Consider the following 24,415-nt stretch of genomic DNA (forward strand, 5'->3'; position numbering starts at 1 on the left):
TATTTGTGAGCACTGCAGCTAAGTCTGTGTTGGGATTTTTTTTTGCTCAAAACCATCATTTTCCTACCAAAAAAGTTGCAAAGCACCACCAGGAGCAAGGGGGGGGACACAGACACTGGACACCAGTTGCCTAATTAACGTCAGGAATTGTTTATTCCCAGCTGTGCAAAGGGGGAAGTGCAGGGTGGGGCAGGTGGGTGACCCTTGTTCCTCGGGTCTGGCCCCGTTTTGGAGTGTGGGTCAGCACCGCGTCAGGTCGGGCAGAGCACTGCAGAGAGAGAGAGAGAGAGAGAGAGAGGGTGTGGGGCATGGTATGGGGGCACAGAGGTGCAGTGAGACAGGAGCATGCACAGGGATGCACAGGTGGGTGTGGGGAAGCAGGAGGATGCACTGAAATGCATGAGGATGCACAGGGATGCAGGAGGATGCACAGGAATGCAGGAGGATGCATGAGGGTACACAGGGATGCAGGAGGATGCATAGGGATGCAGGAGGATGAACAGGGATGCATGAGAAGGCACCATGATCCATGAGCAAGCACAGGGAAGCAGGAGGGTGCACTGAAATGCAGGAGGGTGCACTGAAATGCAGGAGGATGCATTGGGATGCAGGAGGATGCACTGGGATGCAGGAGGATGCATAAAGATGCAGGAGGGTGCACTGAAATGCATGAGAATGCACAAAGATGCAGGAGGATGCACTGGAATGCAGGAGGATGCACAAAGATGCAGAAGAATGCATGAGGATGAACAGGGATGCATGAGAAGGCATCATGATCCATGAGCAAGCACAGGGATGCAGGAGGATGCACTTAAATGCATGAGGATGCACAAATATGCAGGAAGGTGCATTAGGATGCAGGAAGATGCACAGATATGCAGGAGTATGCACAAAAACACAGGAGGATGCACAGGGATGCATGAGAAGGCGCCATGATCCATGGGCAAGCACAAGGAAGCAGGAGGGTGCACTTAAATGCAGGAGGATGCACAAAGATGCAGGAGGATGCACTGGGATGCAGGAGGGTGCAGGAGGATGCACAAGTGTGCATGGGGATGCACTGAAATGCATGAGGATGCATGAGAAGGCACCATGATCCATGAGCAAGCACAGGGATGCAGGAGGGTGCACTGAGATGCAGGAGGATGCACAAAGATGCAGGAGGGTGCATTGCGATGCAGGAGAATGCACAGAGATGCAGGAGGGTGCGTTGGAATGCAGGAGGATGCACAAAGATGCAGGAGGATGCACAAAGATGCAGGAGGGTGCAGGAGGATGAACAGGGATGCATGAGAAGGCACCATGATCCATAAGCAAGGACAGGGAAGCAGGAGGATCCACTGGGATGCAGGAGGATGCACAAAGATGCAGGAGGGTGCACAGAGATGCAGGAGGATGCATAGGAATGCACGAGGATCCATGAGGATGAACAGGAATGCATGAGAAAGCACCATGATTCATGGGCAAGCATAGGGATGCAGGAGGGTGCACTGAAATGCATGAGGATGCACTGGGATGCAGGAGGATGCACAAGGATGCACAAAGATGCGGGAGGGTGCATTGAAATGCAGGAGGATGCACAAAGATGCAGGAGGATGCACAGGGATGTATGAGAAGGCACTTTGATCCACGAGCAAGCACAGGGATGCACAAGGATGCATGAGAAAGCACTGGAATGCTTGAGGATGCACTGGAATGCAGGAGGAGGCACAAGGATGCAGGAGGATGCACTGTGATCCTTGAGGATGCACAGGGATGCACAAGGATGCAGGAGGATGCACAAGTGTGCACTGGAATGCACAATGCAGTGCTGCACGAGGGTGCACAGTGACACACAGGCCTGCACTGGGCTGCATGAGGATGGACAGTGGTGCCCAGGGGGGTCACACAAGAACAGATGGGCACAGGGACAGCCAGGCATGCAGGAGTGTGCTCCATGCGCACAAGGGTTCAGGAGCAGAGAGGCTGCACAAGTGTGAAGGAGGCACCTAGGCACACGAGGAGGCACAAATGCTGCACAAGGCTGCACACAGGATGCAGGAGGAACATGAGAGGGGTGCACAAGGAATGCACACACACAGCAGTGCACACAAAGAGCACAAAGGACACACAAGGGCTCAGGAGGATGCACAAGAGATGGACAAGGAGGGTGGGACATGCACAGGGATGCACAAGGATGCCCAGGAAATGCAAGGAAGATGGATGGGGATGCCCAAGGGAGGCAGAGGAGGGTGCCTGGTAGGGCATGGGGTGTGAGAGAGGGCACACAGAGGGTGATGAGGCTGTGTGGATGGACCCCAGGATGGGGCAGGAAGCTGCACAGGGATCTCCAGAGGTGTGGCAGAACAGGAGAGCTGCACAAAGAATGCCTGAGGGATGTGCAGGAGATGCACCTGGGATTCCTGAAGGATGTGTGGAGGGTGCAGGAGGGAAGCAGGAGGAATGACACAGGATGTGTCTGGGATTCTCTGAGAATGCACAGGAGATGCAGAAGGGACAAATCAGGCTGAAGGAGGGATGGGCAAGGGATGCACTGGAGAGGCAGGAGGATGCAGAAGGGATCTGTGCTGGAGGTACAGCTGCAGGGTGAAGGATGCACAGGGGGTGCCCAGGCAGGCAGGAGGGGAGCAGGTACCTTTGAGGATGTAATCCGTGAGCAGAGTGGGCACCTTCTCATTCCCCTCCTTCATGGCAAACAGGACTGTGAGTGAGAACAAAGCTGTGAGCTTGGCCCTGCTGCCCCCCAAATGTCCTTTTCCCCCCAAACCAGCTCCACAGTTCTGTACACTTTCCCCATACAATTTATGCAGAGGCCTGGGAACATAAAAAGAACTTTCATCCCCAATTAGCCAACCTGAGGCAATGCAGAATGGGTGATTTACCCCCAAACCAGCCCATTAAAAGGACCACAAACTGGGGGGAGGTGTTGGTTGCAGTGATACAAACCAGGGATTTTCCCCACCAAATGGGTTTGTTGCAATGATGATGCAACATGGGTGGGAACACCTCAAATTGCCCATGCTGCAATGAAGGAAGAAATCCCCCAAACCAGCTGTGCTGCAATGATACCCCAAACTGCAGCCACTGAAGCAAAGAAAAATGTGTTTTTGTGTCCCCAAAACATGATGCTGACCCTAAACAGCAGCTTGAATGAATACTCACTGTTGGTGAGCATCTGCAGATCCTCAACAGAGGGGGGTGAGCCCTTCTTCTCATAAGGAATCACCGTGTTCAGGTACTGCAAAAAGAAAAGCCACCCCAAAAAACCACCCAGATGGCACAAAACCACCTGGTTTTTGCACTGCCTTGAGAAAATCACCCCAAATTTGTGCAAAAATAGAGTATTTCTGCAAAATTCCTGCAGTTTAATTTGCAGGTATTTTGGGGAGTGCTGATGTAAACTCCACCCAAATCTATCCCTCCTCAGGGAGAAGTTTTTGGAGTGAAAACAGGAAATTTTCCCAAGAGGGATTAGCAGGGTGTAGGAGATAGAGCAGTGTTGTAAAACTAAAAAACATTTTTAAAGGGGGTGGGGGGATGCAGGGGAATGGGGAGTGCAGGGAGGAGGAATGAAAACAAACAGATTTGGGCAATTTTTGGGGGAGGAAAGGGCACCTGCTTCTCGTTGGTGGTAGGACCAAAAGTCTGGCGCAGGCCGGAGTGCAGGATGCTGGAGATGCCCTCCATGCTGAAGCGCTGGGGGGACAGTGTGTCACCCTGTCACCTCCCAGGAACAGCCACATCACACCTGCTCTGGCACCAGCACCCCCCACAACTCCCTGACTCCCACATCCACACCCTGCCCAGATCCCAGCACCATATCCCCATCCCAAATCTCTTTGTCCCTCTGTCCACATTTCCCCTGTCCCTGCTCCGTCACCCCCTGTCCTGTGCCCTTCCCATGTCCTGTCCCATGTCCCTCTGCCCCATCCTGTCACTATTCCCTTGCCATCCCATCCATCTTGATGATTCTATTCTATTCTATTCTATTCTATTCTATTCTATTCTATTCTATTCTATTCTATTCTATTCTATTCTATTCTATTCTATTCTATTCTATTCTATTCTATTCCATTTCATTTCATTTCATTTCATTTCATTTCATTTCATTTCTATTCCCATCCCATTCCATCCCATCCATCTTGATGATTCTATTCTATTCTAGTCTAGTCTAGTCTAGTCTATTCTATTCTCCCATCCCATCCCATCCCATCCCATCCCATCCCATCCCATCCCATCCCATCCCATCCACCTTGATGATTCTATTCTATTCTATTCTATTCTATTCTATTCTATTCTATTCTATTCTATTCTATTCTATTCTATTCTATTCTATTCTATCCTATTTCTATTCTATTCATTTCTTATTCTATTCATTTCTATTCTATTTCTATTCTATTTCTATTCTATTCCATTCCATCATCCCATCCCATCCATCTTGATGATTCTATTCTATTCTATTCTATTCTATTCTATTCTATTCTATTCTATTCTATTCTATTCTATTCTATTCTATTCTATTCTATTCTATTCTATTCTATTCTATTCTATTCTATTCTATTCTATTCTGTTCATATCATCCCATCCCATCCCATCCCATCCCATCCCATCCCATCCCATCCCATCCCATCCCATCCCATCCCATCCCATCCCATCCATCTCCCCTGTCCCACCCTGTCACTATTCCCCTCCCATCCCTGACCCCTTTGCCCCATGCTGTCCCCACATCCGTGTCTCCCCGAGTCCCCCGCACCTTGCGGGGCATGCTGCTGCCGCGCTCGGAGCCCTTGCTCCCTTGCAGGCTCAGCCCCTTGTCCCTGCGGCGGCGGCGGGCGGCCTCTCTCTGCTCTCTCTGCTCGCCCTGCACGGCCAGCAGGGCCCCGATGAACGCTGTCTTCACCTCCTTCTCGAAGGCCAGCTCGTCCCTCCGCGCCAGCTGCGCCACCAGCTCTGCCGACAGCGCCCGGCTCGCCGCCTCCGCCCGGCCCGCGGCCGCCAGCAGCTCCCGCGCCGACAGCCGGCCCAGCCCTGCCCGACAACGGGGCCGTGTCCGACAACGGGGCCGTGTTCGACAACGGGGCCGTGTCCGACAGCAGGGCCGTGTGCGACAACGGGGCCGTGTCCGACAACGGGGCCGTGTCCGACAACGGGGCCGTGTCCGACAACGGGGCCGTGTCCGACAACGGGGCCATGTCCGACAACACGGCCGTGCCCGACAACACAGGGCCGTGTCCGACAACAGGGCCGTGTCCGAGGCACAGCCCCAACAGGGAGCTGGGTTACAGCCCCAACAGGGAACGGGGTTACAGCCCGAGGCACAGCCCCACACGGGTCTGGGTTACAGCCCGAGGTACAGCCCCACACGGGACTGGGTTACAGCCCGTCACTGCACCTCTCTGCCCTGGGCAGCGACACCTTCCACCATCGCAGGTGACTCCAGCCTGTTCTGGGCCACTGCCCCAGCCCCAGCTGCTCTGGGCACGCTGTGTGTGCCATGGCCTCCCCATCCTCATGGGAGCAATTCCTTCCCAATATCCCATCCAGACCAGCCATTCCCTGTGTCCTGTCCCTCCATCCCTTATCCCCAGTCCCTCTCCAGCTCCCTTGGAGCCCCTTTAGGTCCTGCCAGTAGCTCTGAGCTCTCCCCAGACCCTTCTTCCCAAGCTGAGCATCCCCAGCTGTCCCAGCGTGTCATCACAGGCCTTTGGAGACCCTCCACGGCCTCCTCTGGACTCGTTGCAGCCAGTGCCATGCATGGGGAACCGAGGGGAATGCCTGGTGCAATCAGTGACACCCCCAGTGCAGTCAGAGAAACGCACACTGCAACATTAAAATGCATCTCGTGCTGAGCGAGATGTGCTCTGCATTTTCTGAGACACCAAGAGACAAACCCGCTGTGCAATTACTGATCTGCTCAGCGCCATCAACGACGTGCCCAGAGCAATTAAGGAACTTCCTGGCACGATTAGTGACATGCAAGGTGCACTCAGTGATACTCACAGTGCAATTAGTGACAGGCAGGCTGTGATTAGTGACATGTATGGTGCAACCAGTGACATGTATGGTGCAATTATTGACATGCATCGTGCAATTAGTGACATGTATGGAGTGATCATTGACATGCATGTTGCAATTAGTGACATGCACAGTGCAATTAGTGACATGGTGTGATTAGTGCACAGTGTAATAAAGAGCAGGGCAACCAGTGAAGTGCCTGGGCTTGCTGGTGACACAGCCCCATGCACCAGTGACAAATGTCATGTGCATGGAACACCCCATGCAGAACACAAAGGCTCCTGGTGAACCCCACTTGAATTCCACACCAAAAGCCACATCCCTGTGCTCTTCACAGTTTTTGCCAAGAGCCCTTCTGGCCAAGTCCCAGAGCAAGCCAGCACTGAGGCCTGGAGAGACTCAGTTGTCCAATTTGGTTGGAATTGTCCCCAAAAAGTGACTGGCCTGGGCTTTGCTGGCCATACCTTCGTGGGAGCAGTTGTTGTTGAGGGCAGGGGAGAAAGCATGCAGCTCCCGCAGCAGGATGGGCTCTGTGCCCCCACCACCACCTTTGCCTTCAGCATCAGCCTTGCTTTCTTCCTCCTCCTCCTCATCCTCCTCCTCCTCCTCTTCCTCCTCCCCCTCGGGGTCAGCCTCGGGGTCAGGTGAACTCTGCATGAGCTCCTCCAGCTCCTCGATGACCTGTGGGGCATCAGTGACCTCCATGTGCACCTGCACATCTTACCTGCACCCCAAAATCCTGCACCACTCCTGCAACTGCCCTGCACCTGCATCTGCACATCTTACCTGCACCCCAAAATCCTGCACCACTCCTGCACCCCAAAATCGTGCACCACACCTGCACCCCAAAATCCTGCACCACACCTGCAACTATCCTGCACCTGCATCTGCACATCCTACCTGCACCCCAAACATCGTGCACTCACACCTGCAACTCTCCTGCACCTGCACATCCTACCTGCACCCCAAAATCCTGCACCACACCTGCACCCCAAAATCCTGCAGCCACACCTGCAACTGTCCTGTACCTGCATCTGCACATCCTACCTGCACCCCAAAATCCTGCACCCACACCTGCAACTGTCCTGCACCTGCTCCCTGCAGTCCTGCCCTGCACCCACACCTGCAACTGCTCCCTGCATCCTCTATCTCCATCCTCCATCTGCAGCATGCTCCCTCCATCCTTACTAGCATTCTGCATCCTGCACCTGCATCCTCCCCTTCATCCTGCATCTGCATTCTGCTCCTTTCATCCAGCATTTACATCCATCTGTACCCTGGGTTCTCTGTTTGCATCTGCATCCCACATTCCCACCTACATCCAAATCCCTCATTCCATGGACACTGAGGATCTGCATTCACATCTAAATCTGCATCCTGCTCTGCACCCGCCTCCTCCTCCTGCATCCTGGATCCTGTACTTGTACCTGCATTTTCTATCCTGCATCCATACCCTGCAGCTGCCTCCACATCTCCCTCCCCACATCTGCACCCTCTATCTGCACCCTGCATCTGGCACCTGAACCCCACATCTGCATCCTGCAGCTGCATTCCATCTCTGCCCCCCACACTTGGATCCTTCCCCCCATGCACTTTGTACAGCAGCATCTGCAGCCCACCCTCTCACATGCACCCAAATCCCACATCAGCACTCACAGCCCACACCTCTGTCTACATCCACAGTGCAGGTCCTGCATGCCACATCCCAGGATGATGGGATTTGGCTTTTTTGTGCTTTCAGCTTGTGGTCACAAGGCCAGGGTGCCCAAGTTTGGCTTCTGGAGGCCATGCAGTGCTCCAGGTGCCCATGGGTACCTGCTCAGCTGTCAGCAGTGGCTCCTCGTTGATCCCAGAGTCCTGCTCACTCCTCTCAGTGAGCTCTTCCTCCTCTTCCTCCTCCTCCTCCTCCTTCCCACCAAGCTGCAGGAGGCAGACACAGGCTGGGCAGTGGCACCAGGGGCGTGGTGTGGGCACACCCCAGCATGGACACAGCCACAGCCCTGCCCTGGCACGGGGACAGCCACCAGGGAACCCTGGCTCAGGGGACACGGGGGCTGGCATGGGGACATGGAGATGCTGGATGGGGCTTTGGGACAATGAACAGGGGAGCACTGGAGGGGGAGGTGCTGCCAGCAGATGGATGGAGATGTTGGACAGGAGATCTGGATGGAGAGTTGGAAAATGGAGCCATGGACTAGGAAGGGAGACAGGGAGAAGTGCAGGTGTGTTGGATGGAGGTGTTGGACACACTCAGTGGAGATACAGGAGATGAGGGCTGGTGGAGCTGGATGGGAGAGGTCTGATGGAGACAGGGGTGGGGACACCAGATGGGGACATTGTAGAGGGGACACCACCAGGGAATTGATGGATGGAGATGTTGTCTTTTTTCCCACTTTCACTATCGTTTTCACTTTTCTAGCAGAAAATGACCCAAGGAAGTTATCTTCCCATCCCCTTTTAGCAACAGGCTTACATCCAAATGGGTTCAGTTCCGTGGATATGGGGACGTTTTACACCCCCAAAGGCAGCTGTTGACAGCACAAACTCACCACACATGCAAACACATTTTCTACCCCCAGAAACACCCACTCCACTTGTGACATGGGGGCAAACTGGCAAAAAGCAGCTCTAAAATGACCATTTTGGGGTCGTTTGTGCCATGTCAGTCAGTGCCATGATGGTCACTGAGCCCTGACTAGCAGCTGTCAAACCCTGTCAGGGGACCAGGAGGGGACAGGGGTGTCACAGGCATACCTGGGGGTCGGTGCCATCAAGGGCCTCAGTGCCAGGGAGCTGCCAGGGCCGGGGGGAGCTCCGGGGGGCAAAGCCATCAGTCAGAGCGTCCCAGACCCTGCAGGGAGGGGAGGGGATGTGAGTGCTGGCCCCAAACTGTCACATCTCAGAGAGACATCCCAAAAATGGCATGCCAAGATGCTGCAAAATATCCTGAACTGCAGCCCAGAAACATCCTGAAATGACCTCCACAAATCCCACACACCACCACTGAGATGCCTGAAACATCCCAAAACGGCCCAAATGATATCCTAGAAAAGCCCAATAATGCTGTCCTAGAAGACCCTAAAGTCTCTCAAAACAGCATAATGAAATACTGCCCTGGAGCACCCCAAAGTACCCAAAAATGCTGCCCCAGGACCTGAGATGCCCCCTAAATACCATTTTGAAATGCTGCTGTCAAAACACTCCAAAAGGCCACAGCAACATCCCAAAATGTCTCTAGATGTTCCCAAATGCCACTCAAAATCATCACCACGATGCCCTGAAGTGACCCAAAACATCTTAAAGCAGTCCCAAAGCCCCAAGACTCTCTGAAAGGCCCCCAAACACTTCAAAATGCTGCCCTGGAACACTCCAAACTGTCCCCAAATATTCCCCTAAACCCCAAAATGCCCCTAAAGCTCCCAAAGCTCCATAAATGTCACCCTGTCATGTTCCAGCCACCCAAACCCCTCATTGAAATACCCCAGAGATCCCAAAATGTCACTTTTTGACACCCAGAAATACCCTAAAATGCTTTCCTGAAAGTCCCACCCAAAGAGGAGAAAATAGAGAAGGAAAAAGGAAAAGAGGGGAAAGAGGGGGAAAAAAAGGAAAGGGGGAAAACAGTAGAAAAGAGGAAAAAAGGGTAAAGGAAAAGTAGGGGAAGGAAAATCTGGGTAAAAGGGGAGAAATGGAAGAAAAAATGAGAAAGGGAGAAAAGAAGGAAAATGGTGGGAAATGGGGAAAGAGGAAAAAAAAGGGGAAGAAAGGGAAAAAAGAAAAAATAGGGAATAGGAAAAAGAGGGAAAAAGGCCAAAAGAGGGAAAAAGGAAAAATCAGGAGAAAAGGGAAATGGGGAAAAAGAGACAATGTAAGAAAAAAGGAAGAATGATGGGGAAAATGGAGAAAAGAGCAGGGAAAGTGGAGAAGAGGGAAGAAATGGAGGAGAAAGACAAAAAATGGGAAAAAAGAGCTGCAAAGTGGCAACATTGAGAAAAAGGCCAAAAATGGGAGAAAAAGAACAGAAAGATATTAGAATTTTTTTTTCCCCAACTCAGGCAATCCTCCTCCCATTTTCCCACCAGAAATGGTGGGTCCAGTCCATCTGAATCCTAAAAATCACCCCCAAACATTTTCCCCCCTTTCCAGCTGCAAAACTGCTCATTTTTGGGATTTATTGTATTTCCCTCCTCACCAGGGCTGAACTCCCCTTGGAATAACAGATTTCCCAAATTAACACACAAAAATATGGATGCCAAATCTTAAATACTTATTTTTTTAACAAAGCTCAGTAAATTAGCAATTATCCCCCATAAATTGGCTTTTTCTTTTTTTTCTCTCTTAAAGGACCAGCACCCCACAGAGGCAGACCAAGACCAGCAGGGAATTCTGAGTTAATTATGGCAAGAAATGGTTAAAAACTCTGGAAATGCAGAGCCTGTGAGGCCATGGCTCCTCCCCCAGGCTGCACACAGGGCTCATTCAAAGAAGACTGAAAAAAAAAAAGCCCTGTTTTGCCCAAAGTGACCCAAAAAAAGACACAATAAGTGGCACAAAGCGGCGACAGCGCGGCAGCCCCGGCGCGCAGCCAAGCTGCGTTTTGCTCTGAAAAACCATCAATTCCAGCAACTGCAAAAATCACTTCAGCCTCAGTGGCTTTGGGGGAAAAAAAAGCCAAACACAAACCAACAGATTTGGGGTTTTTTGGGTTGAAAGCTTTGCTTGGTGAGAAGAACGGTTAGTGATTTTGGAGTAATCTGAATTAAATAGACAGAAATTCCACTAGGAATGTGATGGTGTGTAATCATCATGAGGGAAAAGGCCAAGGATCTGCAGGGAAAAATGGCATTTTGTAACAAAACAAGGTGTTTAATGAAACTGCAGAATTTAACACAAAAGGCACAATAATAATGGGGGAGCCTAGGGGGGAATTTGGCCACGGTACAGATGGCGTGGCTGAACTCTACTCACACTTTACTCAAGGTTTATGCTCAACCCTCGAGGCTTTCCTTGCACAGACAGAGCTGTGCCATGGGACACATTGCTCTTCCTCCTCATAGACTGCTACTCCAGGGACCTCACACAGCTACTCCAAGGATCCTACACTGCTACTCCAAGGTACACAGCACACTCCAGGTACAGATTTGCATGTGATGGGCTCAGAGGAGAGTGCAAGGAGGTGCAATAAGCCCTGGAGGGGTGTTACTCATAAGATACTCCACCACTACTCTGAAGGATGTGAGCTGGACTGCACACCCTGGGAAAGGGAGGATTTCATAACCATGACGGGATGCATTCAGGCCTACTTATAGGATGCTACACAGCTACTCAAAAGATACTACACAGCTATTCTGCATGACTGTGCTGTGATGCAAAGGGCTGAGCTGCACCATGCAGACCCTTACTCACAGGATACTACAGCGCTACTCCTGACACGGAGCACGCCCGTGCTGCACTGCTGGGGGGGTTCAGGGCTGTGAAAATGCACATGCTGAGCAGAGGGGCCTTACTCAGGGCTGTGAAGATGCACATCAGAGCAGGGTGGCTTACTCAGGGCTGTGAAGATGCACATCAGAGCAGGGTGGCTTACTCGGGGCTGTGAAGATACACATGGCCCTGGCCCCAGAGCAGGAGCACTTACTCAGGGCTGTGAAGATGCACATCAGAGCAGAGGAGCCTTACTCAGGGCTGTGAAGATGCACATCCTGAGTAGGGGCCCTTACTCAGGGCTCTGAAGAGGCACATGGCCCCAAAGCAGGGGCACTTACTCAGGGTTGTGAAGATACACATGGCCCAGAGCAGGAGGACTTTACTCAGGGTTGTGAAGAGGCACATGGCCCAGAGCAGGAGGACTTTACTCAGGGCTGTGAAGAGGCACATGGCCCAGAGCAGGAGGACTTTACTCACTCCTCATCCTGCAGGCGCTCCTCCTCCTCCTGCGCCTGCAGCCGGCCCCGCACGGGCGCCAGGCCCTCGGTGGCGGCGTCGTAGTTGCGGAAGCACACGGTGAGCTTCTCGTCGAACTCCTGCACCAGGTCCTCCATGGACTTGAAGCTCATCATCTCCGCAGAGAAGCTCTCCAGCTCGGCCAGCGCCGGGTCCGTGGGGCGCGGCAGGGCCCCGCCATCGTCCGCGGGGCCCTCCTCGAACTCCTCCTCCAGACTGACCAGCGGCGCCTCCATGCTCACAGCGTGCTGCCTCACCTGCGGGGACAGGCCGCGTGTGGGCACTGCTTTAGTGACTTTGTGGTGCTTGTATCCCCAAGCTGTTCTGGTTGTGGTGGATGTTGAGTTCTGCAGCTTTAGGATGGGTTCCAGGAGTGGAGGGGAGAGAAGAGGTGCAGGGTTTGTTATCAGAGACTGCACTTGCTCCCTGCCGTCCTTCACACATCCTTCATCCTGTGTGCAGGAGAGAGCTCTCCTCTACTCTTGGTTAGTTTTTCTGGCAGAGAAGTTCCCTGGACTGTATTTTTTTTCCTTTTTCTTGGTATTATTCAAACCTGCTCTGGACTGAAAACCCAGAAGAGCACCAGGAGCTCACACCTGTGGCCCACCAGCCTGGCCTGGGCTGTGACATTTCCCAAGTGGAGGGACTGAGAACAGCCTGAGTGAGCCAGGCTGACACCCACAGAGGGGGCTCTTCTGAATTTGTCATTTGTCAGTTTTGTTGCTTAGTATTGTTCATTTTTGTGCTGGGAAGTGCTTTGCCTGTTAAATAAACAGTTTTTTTTCCACTTCTCTCCAAGGAAATATTTCCCTGAACCAGTTGGAGGAGGGACTGCTTGGATCTGTTTCCTAGAGGGACCCCATTCAGAGGTTTTCTCCCAAATTTGCCCTAAACCAGGACAGACACCAGGCTACTAACAGGTTACAACACCCAGCTCCCTGCTCCCTTCGCTGCTGCTGTGCTCACTGAAACCCTACTGCCAGGGCTGTTACACAACCAAGAGTATCTCTGTAGTATCCTGGCAGTATCCCAACAGGATGTGCTACTTCCAGAAGAAATAGTCTGATATTGTGGCACTATTCTGGTAGCAATTTATTAGCTGCAACAAAGTGCTGATGGTGACAGCTTAGTGCTACCCTGATAGTATGTAAAAAATATCATACCACTATCTATTTCCCTGAAGTGGTAGTAACTTAGTTGTACCCTTATACTATATCACTACAAAGCAAGTGGCCTGAATATGCTGACAGTATCCCAAAAAAGTGAGTGTTGCCCTGATGGCATCCCAGAAGTATCTTACCACACTCTTTTCTAGTGCCCTTGTAGTATCTTGGAAGTATCCTACAGATAACTGCACTTTTATCCTGACAGCATCCTACTGAAAACTGGCTCCTGTCCTGACAGCACCTTGGTAGTTTTGTGGGAATATCCTGGTACTATCATAGCAGTAGCAGTCATGTTGTATCCTAGTAATGACCATGTAGTATCTTAGTAGTGTCTCATTAGCAATGGGATATGTTGGAGTATCCAGGGTGTTATCCTAATAACATCTTAGCAGCATCCTGATAGTGCCTTAGTGCTACACTGAGAGCATCCTAGTAGCAGCCATTGAGTAGCTCGGCATTGTCCTGGTGAACCAGCACAGGCAAGAATATGCTGATTCTATGTCAGGAGCATCCCAATAGCATCCTGAGAGCACCTCAGCTGTGGTTTGATATTTCACTACTCCCTCAGGAGATTACTGCCAATATCCCAGCAGCATCCCAGCAGCAGCCTCACAGGAAGCAAATGGTAATTCTGTAGTAAGGCAGGAACAGCCTAATGCAGGTGTGAGTGCCCCAGCTCATTCCCCAGCCCCGGTGATGCTTCCCTGGGGAGGGGAAGAACAAACATCACAGCTCTGGGGGAAAACCTGCCCTGACAGGGCTGTGAGTAGCACCTGAACCCGTGTGCAGCACAGTCACAGCCCCATGCACGTGTGCCCCCGAGCCCTGACACATCTGCAGCACCCTCCACGTGTGCAGGGTGAGGTGCAGCATCCCTGAACACACCTGCAGCACGAGGCTGTGGGACACGTGGGTACAGACACACAGAGACACACAGACACAGAAACACACAGACACACACACACACACACAGAGGACAATGCCCACACCCCCTCTGTGCTCCCTGCTCCCCATGAACACACACACACACATGCAAGGCTCACACATGGAGCAGTGCATGTGTGCCCAGAGTGTCTGCAGACAGATGCATGCGTACTGCACATTGCACACACTGCACACACCTTCACCCCCACGTGCCCTAGTGGATGCCCCTGTCCCATGCAAGCCTGCATGCATGCACAGCTGTGCACTCATGCATCCCCACAGAGTGTTTGTGTACACATACACGCACTCATGCATCCCCACATGCAATGCCATGCACACACACAGAGTGCACCCCTGTGCATGTCTGCATCCCCCCACACTCGCTGTGCAGCTGTGCATTCCCAGCCATGCACCACAGACCCCACCATGCCCACAACACCCAGCTCCAGGCCATAAACACCAGCACCACCAGTGTGCACACACACACACATCCCTGCACACATCCCTGCACATACACACACATGTAAACATCCCTGCACATACACACATCCCTGCACACATCCCTACACATACACACACACACACACACCTGCACGTATGCCTCTGCAGCTGCACACACACCTTCACATCTGCACAGACACAGCCCTGCACACACACACACATCTGGACACACACACATCCACTTGGGTGCACACACACACACACACACACACACACAAACATGCACACACACATGTGGACAGGCACACTCACACATCTGGACACACACACATCCCCGGGCACACATACACACAAACACACACACATCTGCACACAGATATCCCTTGCACACACATGCACACACACACACACACACACATGCACATAAACACACACACATCTGCACACACATCCCCTTGCACACACACATCTGGACAGGCACACATCTGCACACGCACATCTCCCTGCCAACACACACACACACAGCCCTTGCACATACACACATCTGGACACACATAAACATCTGCACACTCACACATCTGCACACCTGCACACGCACATCCCTTGCACACACAGACAAACACACGCACACACATCTGTACACTCACATCTGCACACACACACATCCCTTGCACACACATCTGCACACACGCACATCTGCACACACACATCTGCACACACAAACATCTGCACACACACATCTGCACACTCACATCGGCACACACGGACAAGTACAGGCACACGCACATCTGCGCACACGCACATCTGCACACACTCACATCTGCACACCCGCACATCCCTTGCACACACCCGCACACAAACGCACGCACACGGACACGCCCTCGCCGCCCCTCCCCGCACACCCCGCGTCCCCGAGACCCCCCAAACAGCCCCCGCAGCGCCGAGCGCATCCTCCCCTCCCCGCACGGCCCCCGCTCCGCCGCACCCCAGCCCTCTCCGCGCCCCCAAACCCGGCACCCCCGCAACACCCGCACCTCCGTGCGACCCCCGCCCCCGCCTGCAACGACAGCATCGCCCGTCGCTCCCCCCAAACCCCGCATCCATCGCCCCCCCAGCCCCGCACCCACCTTCAGCCCCGCAGACTTCGCTGCCCCCCCAGCAGCCCCCCAGCCCTGCACCCATCACAGCCCGCCAGCCCCGCATCCACCTGCAGCCTCCTGGCCCCACCCGCAGCCCCCCAGCCCCCTCCAGCTCCCTCTGCATCCCCCCAGCCCCGCATCCATAACATCCCCATCTGCAGCCCCCCAGCCCCGCACCCACCTGCAGCCCCCCAGGCCCCCAGCCCTACCTGCATCCCCCAGCACCCCCGCATCCTCCCAGCCCTACCCCAGCCCCCACTACATCCCCCAGCCCCCCCTGCATCCCCCCAGCCCCGCACCCATCACATCCCCCCCTACAGCCCCCCAGGCGCCCAGCCCTACCCCAGCCCTCCAACCCCACCTGCATCCCCCAGCCCCGCACCCATCACATCCCCCCAGCCCTACCCCAGCCCTCCAGTCCCCCCTGCATCCCCCAGCCCCCCCAGCCCCGCACCCACCTGCAGCCCCGCATCCTCCGCGCCGCTCCGGGGGGTGCTGCGCGCGCACTGCGCAGGCGCGGGGCAGGACCGGTGACGTCACCGGGAAGGGATGCGGGTGGTGGTCAAGGGAGCCGTGACGTCATCGCTCACCCCGGGGGGGCTCCGTCCTTTTTTCCATCCCCAAAATTCCCTTTGAACCCCCGCCGTGTCCAGCCATTCGTTTGTGCACGTATCGGTGACATTGAGGGAGAGCGGAAAAAAACAATGGAAACCATGGAAATGACAAGAGAAATTTATAGATAGGAAATATGAAAAAAAAGATTACATAAAGGTCAAGCCATATATCCAAAAATATTTTCTTCTCTAAAATATAGAGGCTAAAAATTATAAAATAAAAATAAAGGGAGGGAATTACAAAATAAGTAAGTCTTTTTCCTCTCACAAAATAAAATGGTAATCACAAGAAATGAGTAGCTTTTAATAATAATTTTCTTTCAGCTTTCATTTTTAAATTTATTATCAATTTAAACAATTGCTTTAGATTAATGTCATGTATACTATTTTTTTTTTCCTTTTTGAAATCTGGGTTTATTTCACAGCCAAGTGGAATATCTGGGCTTAAGCTCAGTTTCCCAGAGAGGCACTGCTGCCTGCAGCTGCCCTCTCCCTCTCTGTGCTGCTTTTCCATGCAGCAGGACAGGAGAAGGCTTTCTCTGCTGGCACATGGCCTCAAGTTGCTCATATTAAGGAAAAAAAACCTCAAAAGAGTTTGTGAAATGGTTGTTGTTAAGGTTAATGAAATTCTGCCAAGTCCTGGCTGGAGCACCGCATGCCTTGGCACAGTGCTGAAGAAATCCTCGAATCCCAGGATGGTTTGGGCTGGAAAGGACCCTAAAGCTCATTTTGCTCTCAGGCCTTGGACCAAGCTGCTCCAAGCCCCATCAAACCTGGACCTGAGCACTTCCAGGGATGGAGAAGCCCCAGCTTTGATGGGATTCATTCACCACCCTCACAGGGGAGGATTTCCTCCCAATATCCCATCTGACCCTGTCCTCTGTCATTCCCTTTGTCCTGCCCCTCAGGCCCCTGTCCCAGGTCCCTTAGGTGCTCCATGTTGTGTTATCCAAAAGCAGGATCCATCCTTCTCACACCTGAAACAAAGAATTGACAACATAATGATGATATTTTGCTCAGGGACCAGATGAGGAAATGCTTGGCCAAACAATGAGTGACACTGTGGAATGAAATCAGGAATGAAATATTCACATTTCTGACTCAATATGGCAAGGACCAACAAGGGGCTGCATTCTTAGGTACCTGAAAATGAAAGAAAAAACAATGGAAAGAGAAGGAAGAGAAGAAAGAAAGAGGGAGAGAAAGAAAGAGGGAGAGAAAAAGAGAAAGAAGAGAAGAAATTCCCAGTGTGGAACTCATGTCAGAAGGATAAAGAAGCAGCAGCAACTGTTTGATTTGACCCACCACCCTTCACACCCTCTCTGTTATTTTTTCACTTTTATCTTCTCACACCCATCTCTCCTTCTTGGTGAAAGTGGAGTGGTTAAAACTAAAGGGGAAACAGCTAATTTTGGGATCTCTGCCCTGTGTAACTCTGTTAAACTCAGACAACACCGGGGCATTGGGAGGATTCTGCTACAAATCTCCCAGACCTTACTATTTCAGCTGAATTAACAGCTAGCCTGTTAAGCTCCCATGAAAAAGAATCATAAGAATAAAAATCAGTTTACATAACATTCTTATAAAAAAGCAGTTTACATCTGTGAAAAAATAAGAAGACTAAGAATCCACATAAGAAAAATGTATAATCCCATAAGAATCCACAAAGAAAAAATGTAAACAGCTGTGTAGAAAGAGAATCTTAACACATACACACATTAAGACCTTCTAAACAATGAATTGAGTGGCAAGAAAGCTGTTAGTCAAATAGAATTAAACACAATAACTTTAAAAAACTGGACAAAAATAGGCTATAAAATAAATAAAATATATTAATAAATAAATATAAATATATATATATATAAAAATAGACTATAACATTCATGTTCTGCAGCACATTAATGTGTTCAGTTCCTGACTCATGTCCTGCAGCACATTAATGTGTTCAGTTCCTGATTCATGTCCTGCAGCACATTAATGTGTTCACTCCCAGTTCATGTCCTGCAGCACATTAATGTGTTCAGTTCCTGATTCATGTCCTGCAGCACATTAATGTGTTCACTCCCAGTTCATGTCCTGCAGCACATTAATGTGTTCAGTTCCTGATTCATGTCCTGCAGCACATTAATGTGTTCAGTTCCCAATTCATGTCCTGCAGCACATTAATGTGTTCAGTTCCCAATTCATGTCCTGCAGCACATTAATGTGTTCAGTTCCCAATTCATGCCCTGCAGCACATTAATGTGTTCAGTTCCTGACTCATGTCCTGCAGCACATTAATGTGTTCAGTTCCTGATTCATGCCCTGCAGCACATGAATGTGTTCAGTTCCTGACTCGTGTCTTGGACAGTAAGGTGAGAGCAGTGTCCTTGGTGCTGCTCAGGTGTCCCCTGTGTGTGCACCCCGTGTTCCACTGTGTGCCTGTGTCCCCTGTGTGTCCCTCCGTCTCCCTCTGTGTCCCCCGTGTCCTTGTGTCCCCCCGTGCATGTCCCCCTGTGTGTCCGTGTGTATGTGTCCCTGTGTCCCTCTTTGTCCCCCTCTGTCCCAGTGTCTCCCCTGTGCCCCTCTGTGTCCCCTTTGTGTCCCCCCTGTGTCCCCCCCGTGTCCCTGTCCCCTCCGTGTCCCTCCGTGTCCCTGTCCCCCCTGTCCCCTCTGTCCCCCCCTGTACCCCCCCCTCCCGTTCCTCTCCCGTCTCGTCCCCGCAACCGCCGGGCGGTTCCCACGCTCGCGGCTGCCCCCGAGCGGCCAAAGCGCGGAACTGCAGCTCGGTGCCCCCGCTGGCAGCGGCTGAGCCCCGGAACGGCCTGGCTTAACACCGGGAAAAGCCTGGCTTAACACCGGGAACGGCCTGGTTTAACACCGGGAAAAGCCTGGCTGAGCACCGGGAACGGCCTGGCTTAACACCGGGAACGGCCTGGCTGAGCATAGGGAACGGCCTGGCTTAGCACCGGGAACGGCCTGGCTGAGCATAGGGAATGGCCTGGCTTAGCACCGAGAAAAGCCTGGCTTAGCACCGGGAAAAGCCTGGTTTAACACCGGGAAAAGCCTGGCTGAGCCTCAGAAACAGCCTGGCTTAGCACAGGGAACAGCCTGGTTTAGCCCTGGGAACAGCCTGGTTTAGCACTGGGAACAGCCTGGTTTAGCATTGAGTACAGCCTGGTTTAACACCAAGAACCTCCTGGCTCAGCTCCAGGAACCTTGTCCCCCTCTTCTAGATCCTCCCTCGCTCTGCGTGTGGCTATTTTCTCATTTTTCCATTTTCCATTTCCATTCTATCCCATTTTTCCCTCTCCAGCTCTCAGATGCTGTTTTTGCATCCCTTCCCTGTCTGCCTGCAGCCCCTTGGTATTTCTGCAGTCTCTATCTTGTCTCTTGGCACTGTTGGGCCAGGTCTTCCTTCTGGACCCTCTAGCATGTCCCAAGGGTATTTCTTTCACCAGCTTTCTTTATCCTGTACCCTGTGTCTCACTTTAAACTCCTCCTCTTCTTCTCCATCACCCACAGCTGTGCAGAGAAGTCCCAGCGTTTCTTCTGGGCTTTCATGTGCAAAAAAACTTGAAAATCAAGGGGAAAATTGGGAAGTGAAGGGAAAAATATTGGAAAGGGAGCAGAAAACTTATGGACAAAGTGGAGAAATGTGGAAATGAAGAGGGAAAACTTGAAAGAGAAAAAAACCTGAAGTAAAAGGAACCTTGGAAATAAAAAGTGGGAAATCTTGGAAGCGAAGTGGAGGACTTGGAAATAAAAAGGGAAGTTGAGAAAGTGGAACGCTAGAAAATAAAGGGTGAAGGTGTAAAATTTGGAAATAAAGGTGGGAATTAGAAGGGAAAAAAGATGGAAAATGAAGGTCAAATTGGGAAGGAAAAGAAAATTGGACAACAAACTTTGTAGGGAAAATAAAGTGGAAAACCTTGGAAATAAAGAGCACTGCCAGGAAAGCCAGCCCCTCACCTCAAGGGGTGCTGGGTGGCACAAGGACTTCCCAGCAGAAATGGGGACAGAAATTCTGGAGAAGGTTTCCCTCTCCTCAGGGACCAGGGTGATGATACCTTCCAAACACACAACAAGACTTTAACACTAAATAATCTCACTGTGGATTCTGACGGCACTTTCCTTTAAGAGTTTTATTAAAAATAAGAAATGAAAGAGTCTGGTTTCCCCCATTTTGGCTGCAGACCCCAGGAGCTTTCCCCGTGCCACATCTCAATTCCCACAGCCTTGGGGATGCTGCTGGGCTGGGCTGCTGCTCCAGGGTGGCCACAGGGTGACAGGGTGGCAGAATGGGGGTGGCCAGTGGCTTTGGGGGCTGGTGGCCCTGGCCCCTGGCCACTCCCCAGGACACAGCTTTGAGGGCTGGGCAGCAGGGCGAGTGTGGGGGGCCCCGGCTGCTTCACCTGCAGGACGATCCTCTGCGGCACCTGGAGAGGGTGAAAAGCGGCACAGAAAATGAAAACACGCCCTAAATTCACTGCTTTTTAACCCACAAACTGCCTGAGGTTTGCATGGGGGGGAAGGGATATGAGGAAGGACAAGAAGGGGCAGATTTGAGCATCTTCGAGGGTTTTCCAAGTGTAAGGACTCCACAATTAGGAAAAGGTTCTGCAAGAGCTGACCCTGTCAGGGTCTGAACCCCAAAAATGGGGGTGTGTGCCTTAAACCCACAGATCTGGGGCTGCAGAGGGGAGTGAAGATTGAGCTAAATAAAATAGCTCAAGTTTTGGGATCTTTGTCCCTGTTCCTCTTCCCCAAAAGAACTAAAGAAGCACAAGTAAACAGAAAGGAATAAAATCAAAACACACAGAATTAAAAGGATTAGCAAAATCAAAATCCATAGGAATTTAAAGAAACATAAAAGGAACTGAACTAAAAACAAAACCCAAAAAACCCTAAAAATCAGAAATTCAAAGCACAGGACTCCAGAAGTGTGCCTGGGGAGGATGGAGGTGCCCAGGGAGGTGCCCAGGGAGGTGCCTGGAGAGGATGGAGGTGCCCAGGGAGGGTGGAGGAGCCCAGGGAGGTGCCCAGGGAGGATGGAGGTGCCCAGGGAGGATGAAGGTGCCCAGGCAGGATGAAGGTGCCCAGGGAGGTGCCCAGGCAGGATGGAGGTGCCCAGGGAGGTGCCCAGGAAGGATGGAGGTGCCCAGGGAGGATGGAGGTGCCCAGGGAGGGTGGAGGTGCCCAGGGAGGATGAAGGTGCACAGGGAGGTGCCCAGGGAGGATGGAGGTGCCCGGGGCTGGCACTTGCCTGCTGCAGGAACACGAGCTGTGGCCCTGGCAGGGCAGGGGCTGTCACCTGCTGTCCCCTGAGCTGAGCTGGCCCCACGGGCAGCGGGAGGCTGGGGAAGGGCTCCAGGTGCTGCACGAAGGGCTGGGCACCGCTGGCCGTGGCAAACAGCGGCTGCTGGCCCAGGGCTGGCTGGGCAGGCACGGGGAACATCTGGGGGGCACTGCAGGGAGCCAGGGGGGGCTGGCAGCTGCCCGGATCCCGCATGGCCTCGGCCTCCAGCAGCTGCTCCGTGATGCCCGCGGCTCTCAGGCACTGCTGCAGCAGGTCCTGCGGCGGCCCCGGGCAAGGCTCGGGCTGGGCCAGCACGGGCTGGGCTGGCTCCGTGCTCAGCAGGGGCTCCCACACCTGGGAACGGGATGGGAAACGCACCGAGGTGTTAGAGGTACGTATTTCTATTATATCATGTTGTGTAATATACATATAATAACATATGTAATACACAATAACATATTATATACATATATCATATCTAATAATGTTATATACATATATAATAACACGTTACATGCATATATAATATTTAATAGTATGCTATATACATACATAATAACATATTATATACATATATCATATATCATGATATATTATATACATATATACATATATAATAACATGTTATATACATATATAATAACATGTTATATGCATATATAATATATAATAACACGTTATATACACATAAAATAACATACTATGTACATATATAATATATAATAACATATATCATGTATCATATATCATGACATATTTATACATATATACATATAATAACCTATTATATACCTATATACATATAATAACATATTATATACATTTATCATATATCATGACATATCACATACATATATACATATAATAACATATTATATACATATATCATATATAATAACATGTTATATGCCTATATAATATATAATAACATGTTATATGCATACATAATATAGAATAACACATTATATACATTGATTATATAGAATAACATATACATATATCATGACATATATACATATATGCATATAATAACATATTATATACATATATAATATAGAATAACATGTTATATACATATATGCATATATAACATATTACATACATATATACATATAATAACATATTGCATACATATATACATATAATAACGTATTCTATACATATGGAATATATCATGACATATTATATACATATATAACATATAATAACATATTATTGGCTTTTTGCCAATATTAAAATGAGTGCTGTATGTATAATGCTGGAAAACTTTGCTGTATGGATATGGTTTCTTTTAGTTCTGTTATTAACAAGGCTTAGAAATTGTAGTGGGATAAATGTATATTTTTATTGGATTACAGCATGGTGATGCAAAAACCTTTTGTTCATGTAACTAACTCAGAGAATGGTAAAAAGATAATCAGGAAATTCTTCACTTTCTTGGATTGTCCTATCTGGATGGAGGTAACCAGAACTGCAGGGAAGGAATTTATCGATCAGGGAGTGTGTGACAGGATGGAGCCACAAAAAAAGTAGATTTATAGGTTGGAGGGGAATGATTTTGAATAATGCATGTGCCCAAAATGGGAGAGCAGCAGTGACACTGGATGTGGAGTTTAGAGTTCTACACTGAAGAACTGCAGGGTTACAAATGGATGGAAAATACAAAAGCTAAAATCCTAAAGCATCAACTGCATCCTCTGTGCTGAGAGCAGCACAGTCAGTCTGGAATGACAAACATTTATTTGGTGCAGAATTTAAAAAGAATGGAGGAAGAAAAAGAAAGTTCAGCACTGAAGGCCAACCCCACAAAGTGCCAAGCTCTCCCCAGCAGCTGGGCAGCAGCTCTGCCTGTTCCCACTTTTGGCTCAAAACGTCCCAAAATCCCTGCTGGCCCTTCAAGAGCAGGGGCAGGAGCTCAGCCCTGAAAAGATTATGACTTTTGGGGAGGTTTGATGTAAAAATCCAGTTTTTCTTTAAAGAAAATGTGTGTTAGAGAAGCTGTGTGGGTTTGGGGAGGGAGTTGAGTTGTCACTCACCGTAATGGATCCAGGCAAAAAATTGTTCAAGTCTTGAGGATCACTGCAAAAACCAGAAAAAGGTTTAAGGAGGCAGTGCCAACACCTGATTAACAAATTAATGTTAATAAATGCTACAGTTAATGATGCTGCAACACACATTTATGGTCCAAGAATTCTGTTTTATGACCAATTTAAATGATTAAATGGGTTCTCAGAGGCCAGTTTTTGCTTCATATATCACTCACACCCCTTATTCTCCTTTCCCCCATAATGGTACAACCAACAATCATTGACAGTTTTGTGATCAGAATAAATGAATTATTTGGTAAAATATTGTTTGGGCACCAAACAGCACCCTAGATGTCCTAGCTCTGGGTGAAAGAACTGCAAAGTGGGGTTTATTCCAGATTATTCTCTGTACTGTTGGGGTGTTCCCAGACCTTTGGAGGACACCTCAGGGGGATTTTGGCTCTGGGACACCCAGCCCAACACCAGAGAAGCCCTGATGGAGTTGGAGGGTGGTGGAATCCCCTTTTCCCACCCCAAACTTGTGGGACTTACTAAAGAACATCTGGCACACCCCAGCTGCCGTGGGCTCCTCTGTCAACTGCAAAGAACAGAGAGAGAATGTGTCAGAGAGCAGGGGGTGATGATGGTGATGTTGATATGGTGATGATGATGGTGATGATGGTGACCAGACCAGCAGACACCTCAAGTGGAGGCCCCACTGCTCTGAGGATCATCAGTCCACAGCCAGGAGCCTGGAGAAGCTCCAGGGTGGTTCCTTGTGTGTCCACTGGATGGATTTCACTCTCAGGAGCTCACATTTCACTCTGAATCCCAAACCAGAAGGTTTTCAGCTCATTTTCAGCTCTTT

The 24,415-nt window shown here is 50.6% G+C and overlaps 1 protein-coding gene across 2 annotated transcripts; it reads right to left on the reverse strand.

The window, feature by feature from the left end:
• Positions 1 to 134: 134 nt before the first annotated feature.
• FEZ1 (fasciculation and elongation protein zeta 1) lies at positions 135 to 16,189 on the reverse strand. 2 transcript variants are annotated; one of them, XM_033081536.2, is made up of 10 exons: positions 16,087 to 16,189; positions 11,920 to 12,215; positions 8,770 to 8,866; positions 7,831 to 7,935; positions 6,480 to 6,696; positions 4,754 to 5,028; positions 3,616 to 3,696; positions 3,163 to 3,238; positions 2,636 to 2,701; positions 135 to 268 (listed from the first exon to the last, which is right to left on the reverse strand). In XM_033081536.2, the coding sequence occupies exons 2-10, from the start codon at positions 12,192 to 12,194 to the stop codon at positions 252 to 254; spliced, it is 1,209 nt and encodes a 402-aa protein (XP_032937427.1). In that variant the 5' UTR covers positions 12,195 to 12,215; positions 16,087 to 16,189; the 3' UTR covers positions 135 to 251. The 2 variants fall into 2 exon arrangements, with proteins under 2 accessions (XP_032937427.1, XP_032937428.1); XM_033081537.2 differs by having other exon boundaries at positions 11,920 to 12,311; positions 16,087 to 16,105.
• Between the last annotated feature and the right edge of the window lie 8,226 nt (positions 16,190 to 24,415).

This window comes from Catharus ustulatus, chromosome 28 (genome assembly GCF_009819885.2).
Source record: "Catharus ustulatus isolate bCatUst1 chromosome 28, bCatUst1.pri.v2, whole genome shotgun sequence".
Taxonomy (NCBI): domain Eukaryota; kingdom Metazoa; phylum Chordata; class Aves; order Passeriformes; family Turdidae; genus Catharus; species Catharus ustulatus.

What these genes read in the sequence shown, in the direction of transcription:
- FEZ1 (XM_033081536.2), bottom strand. Translation starts at nt 12,194, where the DNA reads ATGGAGGCGCCGCTGGTCAGTCTGGAGGAGGAGTTCGAGGAGGGCCCC. An exon ending in CACTGCTGACAGCTGAGCAG is followed by an intron (nt 6,697 to 7,830) that starts GTACCCATGGGC and finishes GATGCCCCACAG; the next exon opens with GTCATCGAGGAGCTGGAGGA. An exon ending in TCTGCAGATGCTCACCAACA is followed by an intron (nt 2,702 to 3,162) that starts GTGAGTATTCAT and finishes TCTCACTCACAG; the next exon opens with TCCTGTTTGCCATGAAGGAG.